Raw genomic sequence first — 13,131 nt, 5'->3', positions numbered from 1 at the left:
TGAAAATCCGCCTAAAATACATACCTAAGTAAATGGAATATTGCTCTACATCTACAAGGTCCATTTGCATGTTCTTGGTATCTAGGGACATCTATGGACCTCGGTGAATGTATTCCCAGTGTCATAAATATTGTGTCTATTACTAGGCTTGCTTTAATTGTGATGAAACAAAGGAGAATATGAATTATGATTTTCTTTGCATCTTTGACAGTGAATAACACCATGCTAAAAATTACCAGACATGAAACACTGAGCTCGTTCAGTACCTTCTTGAGATCATGTGTACAAAAAATCAAAGAAAATGAATAAAGGGAAGATGATTAAACAGAAGGTTTTGTAGATACAGTACTGAATTCTCCCATCCGGAGAATTTGAAATATATATTTTTTTTAAACTTTGACCAGTCAGCTGGTTCTTTTTAGCGTTTATTGCTTTTTCTGGTCAAGCATGACCGACAGAAACAGGTTGAATGGGATATAGATCGGGGAAAGACACTCTGAGAAAATACGGCGAGTCCGGGAGTCGAACTCGTGTACCCCAGATCCGTGACGCGCACGGTTGTCCCCGACGCCGAAATAGCGCCGAGATACGCGGTGAGCTACTGGAGCTCCCCTGAAATATTATTATAGAATATAGAATAGCAGGTTTATAAATTACCTTATTATAGCCAATTTGCACATTTTATGGATTGTGCCAAATCTTATCTTTCAAATGCCCAAGTTCAATTTGGATTTAGTATCAGGCGTGCATAAGAATAGATAATGAAATCTACTAGGTTTCTTATTCTTGCCAGAGTGCCGCCATTTTGAAAATGATTTCAAATCTGATTGTTGGTAAATGCTCAAAATAGGGGAGACAAACTAACTGCGCTCCAATATATGCCAATAACATTTTGTGGTATATTATCCTGAGTAATAAGATATATAAAAAAAAATGCATACAGAAGTAATTAGCTTGAAGCCCCATAGAAGCCTTTGGGAAGTGTCGTTTTGAAAACTTCCAACGCTCATTGAAAGCTCTGGATGTCCTCTTCAAGATGGCTTCAAAATGACTACAATCACCGACGGTAACTATTTCAAAATGGCAGACTTTCACGATCAAAACAACACAAAAACGAATACTAAAATCGCACTAATAATACTTTAACATATTGATGATAATATACATTATAACTGCTGTTGTGACATGGTTATACTTGAATGCATTTGAAAAATAAAATTATAATTTTGTCAGACAGTCTGCAGAGCTTGATTTATGACGTGATGTCATTTGCGGTCCCGCCCCCGGACCGCATGGGGTGGAAGAGGTTAAGTAATTCAACTACTAATTTGGTAGTCATACTGACTCCAATAAAGAAGGTGGGGCCCTAAGTGTAGTGCCTGATCTGCCTAGCGGACAGGCCGGCCCTGCAGGTGTGTTTCAACTCATGCCATGTCCACACGGCGGCCGCCTCGCTGAACTGTAGCAGCTCGCATGTCACGTCCACGCCAACAGCGTGATCAACAAAGCAGTTTCAAAGTCTATTTTGCAGAGAGTCTCTCATGCTAGAAAACACGTGCTGCTCAGGTAGGCAGTGTTTCCCGGACCTTACTGTGTCTACTGCGTGGGTTTCGACCTCATTACACTGCCAAAAACGAGTGATTTCCCAATTCAAACATTCAATACTATTCACGAATTCACCCCATGAAGGAAAGTAGTTTGAAAAAACGAATGACTGAATGACAAATGCCTTTGTGATCAAGTATAAATGGATCCTACAGTTCTGCCGTGGCTCCAGGAGATTAACCCAGATGTTCAGGTTCAGGTTCTGGTTCCGGCCTAGACCAGAGAGGGAGCGTGCTTCTCTGACTCACCCTGAGTAAGACAGGGAGTGAATGGGTTTAATCACGGTTCAGTTAGCAGCAACAATGTATTCATTTTTAATGAATCAAGTTCTGGAGTGTGTACAGAATGGAGACCACCGGCACTTCAACACGGCACTCCCCTTCACTGCTCTGGCCTCAGAGGTTCTGGTGAGACCAGCTTGGTCAGCCTTCTGCTCTGGCCTCAGAGGGTCTGGTGAGACCAGCTTGGTCAGCCTTCTGCTCTGGCCACAGAGGGTCTGGTGAGACCAGCTTGGTCAGCCTTCTGCTCTGGCCTCAGAGGGTCTGGTGAGACCAGCTTGGTCAGCCTTCTGCTCTGGCCTCAGAGGGTCTGGTGAGACCAGCTTGGTCAGCCTTCTGCTCTGGCCTCAGAGGGTCTGGTGAGACCAGCTTGGTCAGCCTTCTGCTCTGGCCTCAGAGGGTCTGGTGAGACCAGCTTGGTCAGCCTTCTGCTCTGGCCTCAGAGGGTCTGGTGAGACCAGCTTGGTCAGCCTTCTGCTCTGGCCTCAGAGGGTCTGGTGAGACCAGCTTGGTCAGCCTTCTGCTCTGGCCTCAAAGGTTCTGGTGAGACCAGCTTGGTCAGCCTTCTGCTCTGGCCTCAGAGGGTCTGGTGAGACCAGCTTGGTCAGCCTTCTGCTCTGGCCTCAAAGGTTCTGGTGAGACCAGCTTGGTCAGCCTTCTGCTCTGGGCTCAAAGGCTCTGGTGAGACCAGCTTGGTCAGCCTTCTGCTCTGGCCTCAGAGGGTCTGGTGAGACCAGCTTGGTCAGCCTTCTGCTCTGGCCTCAAAGGTTCTGGTGAGACCAGCTAGGTCAGCCTCCTCACGATACCAGAGGTGTTTCTTGAGTGAACGAGACACAACAGTTTTTTGGTGCACAGAAAGCCGGGTATTTTTTTCAAACAATGGAAAATAAATATGCAGCCACCAAAAAAATAAGCACACAGAGGCAACAGAGCAAAGAGGCTCATGGGAAATGTATTGTAAAACACAGATGTCCTTTTTCTCCATCACAGGAGAGCGAACCCCGACTGCTCATACTGTACCCTGCGTCTCTCCAGGCCTCATCCATCTGCCAGTCCCTTTCAACTCAATACATTCAGGAGGTGCATTTTCTTTCAAAATTCAAACCCTGAAAAACATTATGGCATAAATAACTTGCACTGTATGTAAATGGTAAATGGACTGCCTTTAGATAGTGCTTTTATCCAAAGCACTTTACAACTTATGCCTCACATTCACCCATTCACTCAGACACCGACGGCAGAGGCGACCTGCTCATCAGCAGAAGTTAGTATCCAATCTACTGACAAGTAAAAATATGACAACAAAAGGTCCATCATCAGCAAGAAAAAACAACAACCACAAGCCACATCAGGGTGGGGGGCGAGAGGGCTCCACTGATGCTAAGAAATTAATTAGGTTAAAAAAATCTTTTATTTCTTCACAGTTTGGAAAAAGATGACAATAATACAATAGTACAATAATAACCAGCATGACACAAGCTGTAGCAATTAATAGAGAAAAAACTATACGAATAAAAAGACAACAGAAACCATAGGCAAAAGAAACAACAACCTCACTCCCCCCCCCCCCCCACCCCAGGACCCCCCAGGACCAACATCTGTGAACCAGAACATAACCAGGTAAGATGGCTAGATCCGCTCCTTAAATTTTTCAGTTGCCGACACGCACAAACCAATATTGGACTCCTTAACTCCAATCACGCAAGCAGTGGACAAGAAAATTACATCAAGAAACATGCTCACGAGAGCTGTTCCCACCTCGTAGCAACCAGTTTCTTGGCCTCAGTAAGGCCAGCAATAATAAGTCTTTTCAGGTACCCAGGAGCCGGCAGCTGATATACATGAGTCAGGAGTAAAACAGCTACGGGCGAGATAGTCAAGGATAATATATCCGACAACTGAGAGGACACCACGTTCCAAAAACTAGCAATAAGCAGACATTCCCAGAACATTATGGAGGAATGTACCAAGAGCCCTCAGGAAACATAAGGTACATCGGAAATCAGCCAGAAGACCCATCAAGTGCAGTCATCTGGGAGTGAGGTTCCGTGAAAGTAGTTCATGTACTTATAACTTATAACATGACTTGAGTAGGTAAGGGAAAACAAGGCCCTTGGAAGTTCCTCTATCAGTGATAAGTTTGTTGGTGGGTGTTGTTTTTAATGGTTCATCCCATGGGACCCCATAAGCCCTAAGGGCCGCCCTAAGTTGGCCTTTACTACCGTTGACCATAGTCTAATTGTACAGCTATTGGTTTTTCTGAACATGCGGTTAGGTAGATTGCAAACTATCTCACAGACTGGCTGTTCAGTTAGAGGGTCCGGTCCACAAGGGGGTCCCACGTGGTTCGGTTCTGGGCCCATTATTATTTACTCTATATATCAATTGGGTTGGACAGAATATTCCATTCCTTTCATTTCTATGCCGATGATACTGTCATCTACTGCTTTGCACCCACTCCTGCTAAAGCCTTTTGTGTATCTTTAGTCTGTATTTGATAGAATACAAGGGCAGTTCTGTGAACTGCAACTTAAATTCAGAAAACATTTTACTTGTGTTTTTTTACTAATTCTAAACACAATGGTCTAATGTGGTCAACACTACTTTTAAATACCCAGGGTTTTACCCAATACTTGTCTTTTCAGGTGCATATTCATTATGTTACAAATAAGATGAAGCTTTTACTTTAGAATAGTTTTTTCTTTTCTTTTGGTGTGAAATGGAAACTGGTGGACTCTACCTTTCTACCTGTGATTGATTATGATAATGTATTATATATATGAATGCCTCTGCTCACTGTCTTCACACGCTGGGTAGTGTGTATCATACGGCTCTGAGATGTATTACAAACTGTAGACTTACTTACAGGATTTCACCCTAAATATTGATGGTACCATTGTCACCCCCTCCACTCACGTCCGTAACCTTGGCATCATCCTGGACTCCACCCTTTCTTTCCTCCGCCATGTGAACCACATAACCAAATCGGCCTTCTACCACCTCCGGAACATTGCTCGTCTCCGCCCCTCCTTATCACTCTCCGCTGCTGAAACACTGGTTCATGCATTCAAGACTAGATTACTGCAACAGCATCCTCTACGGCTCACCAAACACTATCCTCAATAAACTCCAATATGTCCAAAACTCTGCTGCCCGCATGCTCACCTCCACCCGTCGCTCTGATCACATCACCCCTGTCCTCCACGACCTCCACTGGCTTCCAATCAAATACAGGATACATTTTAAAATACTACTCATCACATTTAAAGCCCTCAACAACCTTGCCCCTCCCTACCTGTCCGACCTCCTCCACCGCTACACGCCCACCCGTCACCTTAGGTCTGCAGATGCCAACCTCCTGACACCTCCCACGACCAAGCTCCGGACCTGGGGGGACAGGGCCTTTGCTGCTGCTGCCCCCTCCCTCTGGAATGCCCTCCCCAGCCATATCCGTGATGCAAACACCCTGACATCTTTTAAATCAGCCCTCAAAACCCACCTTTTCAATCTTGCTTTTGACCTCTAATTCTGTCGGTGTTATTTTATTTTTGTCATGTATTATTTTTGTTCTGTTTTTTGTTTTGCCATAGTTTGTCTCTCCTGCCCATGTAAAGCGTCTTTGAGCATCTGGAAAAGCGCTATATAAAATAGATGTATTATTATTATTATTATTACTTACTATTGTGTATTATATTTAAAAGTGAACTGGTCTTATGTGCACTCACTGGTATGTTCTGATCTACAGGCTCGGTCACTGGTATGTTCTGATCTACAGGCTCGGTCACTGGTATGTTCTGATCTACAGGCTCGGTCACTGGTATGTTCTGATCTACAGGCTCGGTCACTGGTATGTTCTGATCTCCAGGCTCGGTCACTGGTATGTTCTGATCTACAGGCTCGGTCACTGGTATGTTCTGATCTACAGGCTCGGTCACTGGTATGTTCTGATCCACAGGCTCGGTCACTGGTATGTTCTGATCTACAGGCTCGGTCACTGGTATGTTCTGATCTACAGGCTCGGTCACTGGTATGTTCTGATCTACAGGCTCGGTCACTGGTATGTTCTGATCTACAGGCTCGGTCACTGGTATGTTCTGGTATGCACTGGTATGAGGGACTAGACGGCAGCAGTGAGGGACTAAAACAAAAACGCAAAAAAACGAACGAACTAAAATGAAAACGCAAAAAAAAACGCAAAAAAATGAACGAACTAAAACAAACGGGAAAAACGCAAAAAAATGAACGAACTAAAACGAAAACGAACGCAACAAAAAAATGCAAAAAAAAGAACACAAAAAAACGAACGAAAACGCAAAAAAACAAAAAAAAATTAACGAACTAAAACGAAAACGCAAAAAAAAACGCTAAAAAATGAACAAACTAAAACAAACGGGAAAAAAAACGCAAAAAAATGAACGAACTAAAACGAAAAAAAACGCAAAAAAATTTACGAACTAAAACGAACGAACTAAAACGAAAACGCAAAAAAACGAGCGCAAAAAAAACGAACTAAAACAAAAACGCAAAAAAGAACACAAAAAACGAACGAAAAAAAAGACGCAAAAAAGAACGCAATAAAAATTAACGAACTAAAACGAAAACGAACGCAACAAAAAAATGCAAAAAAAATAACACAAAAAAACGAACGAAAATAAAGAACGCAAAAAAATTAACTAACTAAAATGAAAACGCAAAAAAACTAACGAACTAAAACGAAAACGCAAAAAAAAACACAAAAAAATGAACGAACTAAAACAAACGGGAAAAAAAATGAACGAACTAAAACGAAAACGGGAAAAAAAAACGCAAAAAAATTAACGAACTAAAACGAACGAACTAAAACGAAAACGCAAAAAAACTAGCGCAAAAAAAGAACGAACTAAAACGAAAACGCAAAAAAAAGAACACAAAAAAACGAACGAAATAAAACAAAAACGCAAAAAAAAGTAGTGAGGGACTAGAATGTTGATGTTCTGATCTCCAGGCTCGGTCACTGGTGTGTTCTGATCTACAGGCTCAGTCACTGGTATGTTCTGATCTACAGGCTCAGTCACTGGTATGTTCTGATCTACAGGCTCGGTCACTGGTATGTTCTGAATGTTCTAAATTTTGTTCTAAATGTTCTAATTTTTTTTTTTTTTTTTACATTTATTTAACCTTTATTTACCCAGGCAAGCAAGTAAGAACCAATTCTTATTTTATTTATTGTCAAAAGTATGCATGTTGGTTTAATTCAACAACAAGAGATATGTAATGTTAATTTTTACTTTTTTAATTATCATATTTTGCACAGATAATGCTTACATTTAGAAAGCCTTTTGAATGCATCCAGTGAAATTATTAATTACCTGAAATTATTCCGTTTTTTTGGGGGGAAACCCTGCATATATCGGTATCGGTTGATATCGGTATCGGTATCGGTATCGAAATTAAGAGTTGGACAATATCGGAATATCGGTATCGGTAAAAAAGCCAATATCGAGCATCCCTAATGGAAATTACAATCTCCGTTCAAAGGACTTTCTGCACTTTGTTGTACTCAAAAGTCCAAACAGAAATTGGAAAGAAAACGTTTAGGTTTTTGCACCTACTGTGGAATCTTCAGTCCGATCTTAAGACTCAAAGCTTGGTAACCCTGAATGTATTTAAGGCCTATTGTAACCAGGTCATCTGTGTGCAAATGTTTTACTGATCACTTTGTAATGTTACTTTTATCTGTAATGTCTATTCTTGGTCAGGTCTCCCTTGTAAAAAAGAATATATGTATATTGGATCTCAATGGTCAAACCTGGACAAACCTGGTTAAATAAAGGCAAAAAACACCTGGAAAGAGCAGAGACCAGTGTCATTGTATATATATATATTAATAATAAACATCCCCTGAGGTGTGTAAAACGAATATGCCTCTACCTCCTGGTGGGGGAGTTGAGATGCCATGGACAATTTTAGGTGAAAATTATGAGACTCTCCTCATACATTCCAGTACCTTGTGAAACACATTAACTTTGTGGGGCTTGAGGACGAGCCACAGACAACATACAGACATGAGTAATATAAGGTCATCTGGATAGCTATGCATGCTTTCTGCAGCAGTAAAGAAAACTCTGTGTTCTGATGGGCTGTTTACAGTATGGGTATGGGTCAACTGGTATGGGTTTTTAAAAGCAGATATCAATAGTTTTGGACTGAAGCTACCAATACTTTGTCCCAATAGTCCATATATTTAAATTGTAATATTTTCTTTTACAAAAAAACATATCCTGTAATTACCTTTAAACGAAGAATGAATGAACTTTTTCTCGAGAGCAGCAACAACAACCGCCCATCAGACCAAGTGAGTCTGACCAGAATATCCTTTCAATCATTTCAACACACAGGCTGATATCTGATATTTAATAATAAAAAAAGAAAAGGCCATAGTAAGCCAATAGGACTGTGTGTGCACAGGTGTAAACCGAGGCTATGACCCAGGTGATCAGTGAGAGGCAGGGGCCATTCATCAGACCACTGAGGCCTGTACTGTAACCTCACTGCTGGTTCTGCATATACTGTATATAGCAAGCCTGGGGATATGGAGCAGGATGGGGGATCGTCTCTGCTCCATAACACTGTGGCTGTGAACTGATGCTTGACCCATGTCGCCATCACTCAGCCTCGCAAGCCCCAGCCAGTCAGCCAGCCAGCCGTGCTGAGGACTCTGGGCCAAGATGGAGCAGTCTACTCAGTATTCTCTCTCTCATTCACTTCTCCACTTCCTCACCACAGCGTCACTGAGTAACACAATCTCTCTCCCTGTAGTTCTCTTTCTCTATCACTCCATTCTCTATTACTCCCCAGATTTCTCTATTACTCTTTTTCTTGCTCTTTCTCTTTCTCTCATGGGTGCATGCTATCTCTCTCTCTCTCTCTCTCTCTCTCTCTCTCTCAACAACAGGAAAAAAATAAAACAAACAATAAAATAGGCAGAAAGCTGCACCATACACTGTGCCATTTTGACACTAACAATCTCAATCAGTCACTAAACTTTGGACCAAGATACAGATGTCTCTTTCTAGCTTTCTTTCTATCTGTCTCTTATCTCTCTCTCTCTTTTATGTCTATATCTCTTTTCCATCTTTAAAAATGTTGGGCCAAAATGCAGAAGCATCACTCTATCTCTCTCCCACCCCACTCTGTGATTCATTATGGAGGTATCTCTCTCCAGCAACCACCTTATGCTCTCTCTCTCTCTGATTCAGTATGGGGGTCTCTCTCTCTTTTTTTTTGTATTAAAGTTTTAGGCCTCTCTCTCTCTCTCTCTCTCTCTCTCCCCCCTCTTGCATTCTTGACTCCGGGACGTGGAGCTTGGCGTGGGCGATGACATATATTAGTAACATAACATAGAGCAGGGAATGGGACCTGACAGGTTACCCTTGGAGCAGCAGGCATTTCAAGGTTTCAATATTTCCAGCCTGCTATTAATGGATGGGGGGGGGGGGGGGGGGGTCGTGATGGTGTTGTTAAGATAGCATGCTAGGAAGAGTAGGGTTGGGGATGGTTATTATTAAAACATAAATTCTAGTTTAATTTAATCTATCTTGTAATATATAATGTATGTATGGATATCTATTATGGTTATTTGATGATGGTATCTTTTGTCTGGACTCCAGAGGGAATAGCTGCTGCTTTTTCCACCCTGCATAAACGTTAATCAACTTAATCCGTAACAAACAACTGATTACCAATAACCACTTATAAACTATAATCAGTAAAAATCCGTAGGATATGAAATTAAATGCTAAACGGATAACTTATTGCAATGTACAAACTATCATTTGAATAGGGTAATCGTCATCTATAACCACGATGAAGCCGTAAGCCTAAAATTATGTCTGCATCTATATGACATGTTTTTCAGTTATCCAGAAAAGCTAATTACCAGTTTTTCTTTTCAACAAGCACACACACACACACACACACACACACACACACACACACACACACACACACACACACACACACACACACACACACACACACACACACACACACACACACACACACACACACACACACACACACACACACACACACACACACACACACACACACACATACACACTCTCACACAAACACTTGACCTCACTGACAAATTTCAGCCTCCTAGGGTAAGAACTGTGGCCGCTAGAGGGTGGGGACGCGTGAACACTTTGGGCAACCAACATGCCCTTCCGCGTTTCTCTGATTGGCCAGCGTTGGCCAGTGCTCTCCTTCGTGAATACCAGCCGCTCTACGCTAGTTTACCCCCTCATCATGAGTCACGTGAAACACTGCAGACCACTGATTGGTCAGAAGAGAGACGCGTCACTCGTTGGAGGCTCTCCAGAAAAACAGAAAGCCGCCATCTTTAATGTCTCGCATAGTAGGATTTCATTTGCAGCAGGAACAAGTGCAATAAACAAAAAAAGGATACAGTCACTGTGTATTCTGCCTCATTTATTGATGAAACAAAACCGACATCAACACAATTTGCCACCGAGCGGAGAGTTTAGTCTCGCAAAAAGATCGCTGACTTGTTAAGCTTGTTGTTGTCGTTAGGTTAGGTGCTAATGTTGTGCTAGACTGGTGCCGTTACAGCTTGTTAGCCTAAAGCTAACGTTAACGTTAGCAGATAGACACGAGAGCCTAGGTAACGTTAAAGCAATGAGAGGTAGTGTTAGCAGAATAGACACAACAAGAGTCTCGTTAATGTTATTATTGATTGAGTGAAAACTGTGTTTTACTCTGGCTTGCGCCCTAGCTCGCGTACATAGCTATGCTGGAGCTCTCAGCTGTACACCGGGAGACAAGTACGAAATGCGCGAAGTGCGCACGCACGCGTTACCGGCGTAGGGCGTAGAGGGCTAGCCGATCGCTGGCCAATCAGAGAAACGCGGAAGTACATGTTGGTTGCCGAAAGTGTTCACACGGTGTGGACACTTGTGTGGACCAACCAACCGACAGAGCAAGCCATAGAGTTGCTGGTCGCAGGTAAAAAATGTGATTTATGTGTTTGTTTGTTTTTACAGTAGCTGTAACAGATCACGGTTTCCCACTTTATTTATAAATGTTTTACATCAGATTACTGTGATCCCACTACAGGTCATGTAATAATCCATAACTCCCCAACCCTGAATACAAGAGCAATTCGCACAGGCTTTTAACTCCTCCCTGACTGCTGCGAGGTGACGTCAGGGTCTTGTAAAACAAAATGGTCTGTTTCAACACTAATATGAGGGAGAGCATCTATTAAATACAGCTGTCAATAAACCCTCCCATCACACGGCTCCGCTGCTCCATGAGTTTATTGTTCTTTGGTAAACAGAGCCCTTGCTCTGCCAGAGACGTGTGCAGGTTTTACACTCTTCACACCCGTGGCCACTGGCCTCGACCCAGGCAGCTCACAAAAGACACATTGTTCCGTTAGTCCGATCTATAGGCCATCCGATACCGCTCATGCAAAATTAATCCTCCGTCCGGCGTAGAAATAATAACGTCACGGAGAATCGGCAGCCACGATACAGAAATGATTAGGGCCGATATGAGTCAAGGTGATGGATGGGGGATAATGGGGCTGTGATTACAGGCTAGTTCAGGCCAGGAGCTTGTCCTGTACGAGGATGTGATCGAGACGAATGCGGAATAATAGGACATAATGAGAGGAAGGAAGAAAGGTGGAAAGTGATGTCCATTAGAGATGAAATAGGAGTGGTGTGTCCAAAAGAAATAGCTTCAATCAGACTTTTAATAGCCTACACAATAATCTGCCAACTCAGCCTTGTAAGCAGCGTCATCAATAAAATAGGACAACAGAAAAAAAAAAGCAATGAAGGAAATTAAACAAACAATAAAATAGGCAGAAAGCTGCTAGGTCGTTGAGTACAACACATGGCGCCCATACACGGCGCCATCTTGACACTAACACTCTCTCAATCTAAACGGTGGACCAAGATACAGATGTCTCTTTCTAGCTTTCTTTCTATCTGTCTCTTATCTCTCTCTCTCTTTTATGTCTATATCTCTTTTCCATCTTTAAAAATGTTGGGCCAAAATGCAGAAGCATCACTCTATCTCTCTCCCACCCCACTCTGTGATTCATTATGGAGGTATCTCTCTCCAGCAAACCACCTTATGCTCTCTCTCTCTGATTCAGTATGGGGGTCTCTCTCTCTCATCTTTTAATTTTTTTTTTTTTTACTTTTAGGCCTCACACACACACACACACACACACACACACACACACACACACACACACACACACACACACACACACACACACACACACACACACACACACACACACACACACACACACACACACACACACACACACACACACACACACACACACACACACACACACACACACACACACACACACACACACACACACAGTGATCTCCAATAGCTTCAATCAGACTTCTAATAAGCCTACACAAATCAGTTTTGGGTTGTGAGACTATTTCACACTGAAGAAACACGGTCCTCCCTGAACACCGCCGAGGTACGTACCTCCTCGGTTCTTCCAGTAGACCCGGACCTGCAGCTGACTGTCCTGGTAGAAGGGCGTGCCCACCTCCAGGGGCCCGGAGGGCCGCTTAGCCAGGCTGGACCCCACGGGCGCAATCTCCTCTTTCTTCATCTTGAGCACCGGTTTGACTGGAGAAAAGACGAGAATAAGAAATGTTTACCACGCTGTAGCTAGGACACAGCGTTTATGTTGAGCTCTCTCAAGCGTGATAACAGAAACACCCAATATATTTCCCTTTGCGATTTCACAGCAACTGCTCATTTACCAAAGCAATAACAATTTAATATACTAACTGACAACAGGATTCATGTTGAACTGTGACTACATGAACCCTATGTGCCAACATTGAGCTGTGAAAATAAGCACGGGGATTTTTACCATTTGGAACCCTTTCGTCCTTTTGAAAACCCTTGGAAAGGGTATAGAATTTCTGAATTTAACTTGGGGGAGACTCGTGGGAAATAAAAGGGAGGTTTTTTGCAGCTCGGGGGGTGAAATTGAAAATTCTTTCGAAGGCATCCTTCTTTTACCTGAGTGGTGGTTCTGGGAGGTGCTGAACTGGAGGGAGGCCTTGGCACTCTTCAGTCTCACCTGGCCCCAGTAGGTGACCGCCTGCAGCTCCACGGAGTATGAGCTGTTGGCCTGAAGCCCCTCCAGGGACACCCAGCTCTGGGCCTGAGCAGTGAACACAAAACAACC

The 13,131-nt window shown here is 43.0% G+C and overlaps 1 protein-coding gene across 2 annotated transcripts in view; it reads right to left on the bottom strand.

The window, feature by feature from the left end:
• The window catches only part of anos1 (anosmin 1), a 193,773-nt gene that overhangs the window by 20,984 nt on the left and 159,658 nt on the right, over positions 1 to 13,131 (bottom strand). For both annotated transcript variants that reach the window (XM_084311629.1, XM_084311630.1), the window contains 2 exons: positions 12,963 to 13,107; positions 12,414 to 12,560 (listed from right to left, as the gene is read on the bottom strand). In XM_084311629.1, the coding sequence (XP_084167755.1) occupies positions 12,414 to 12,560; positions 12,963 to 13,107 (292 nt within the window). The remainder of the gene's footprint in view (positions 1 to 12,413; positions 12,561 to 12,962; positions 13,108 to 13,131) is intronic.

Source organism: Notolepis coatsorum (assembly GCF_963971535.1).
Source record: "Notolepis coatsorum genome assembly, chromosome: 3".
Lineage (NCBI taxonomy): Eukaryota > Metazoa > Chordata > Actinopteri > Aulopiformes > Paralepididae > Notolepis > Notolepis coatsorum.
Note: the sequence above shows the minus strand (reverse complement) of the source record. Positions and strands in the feature narration are given on the sequence as shown.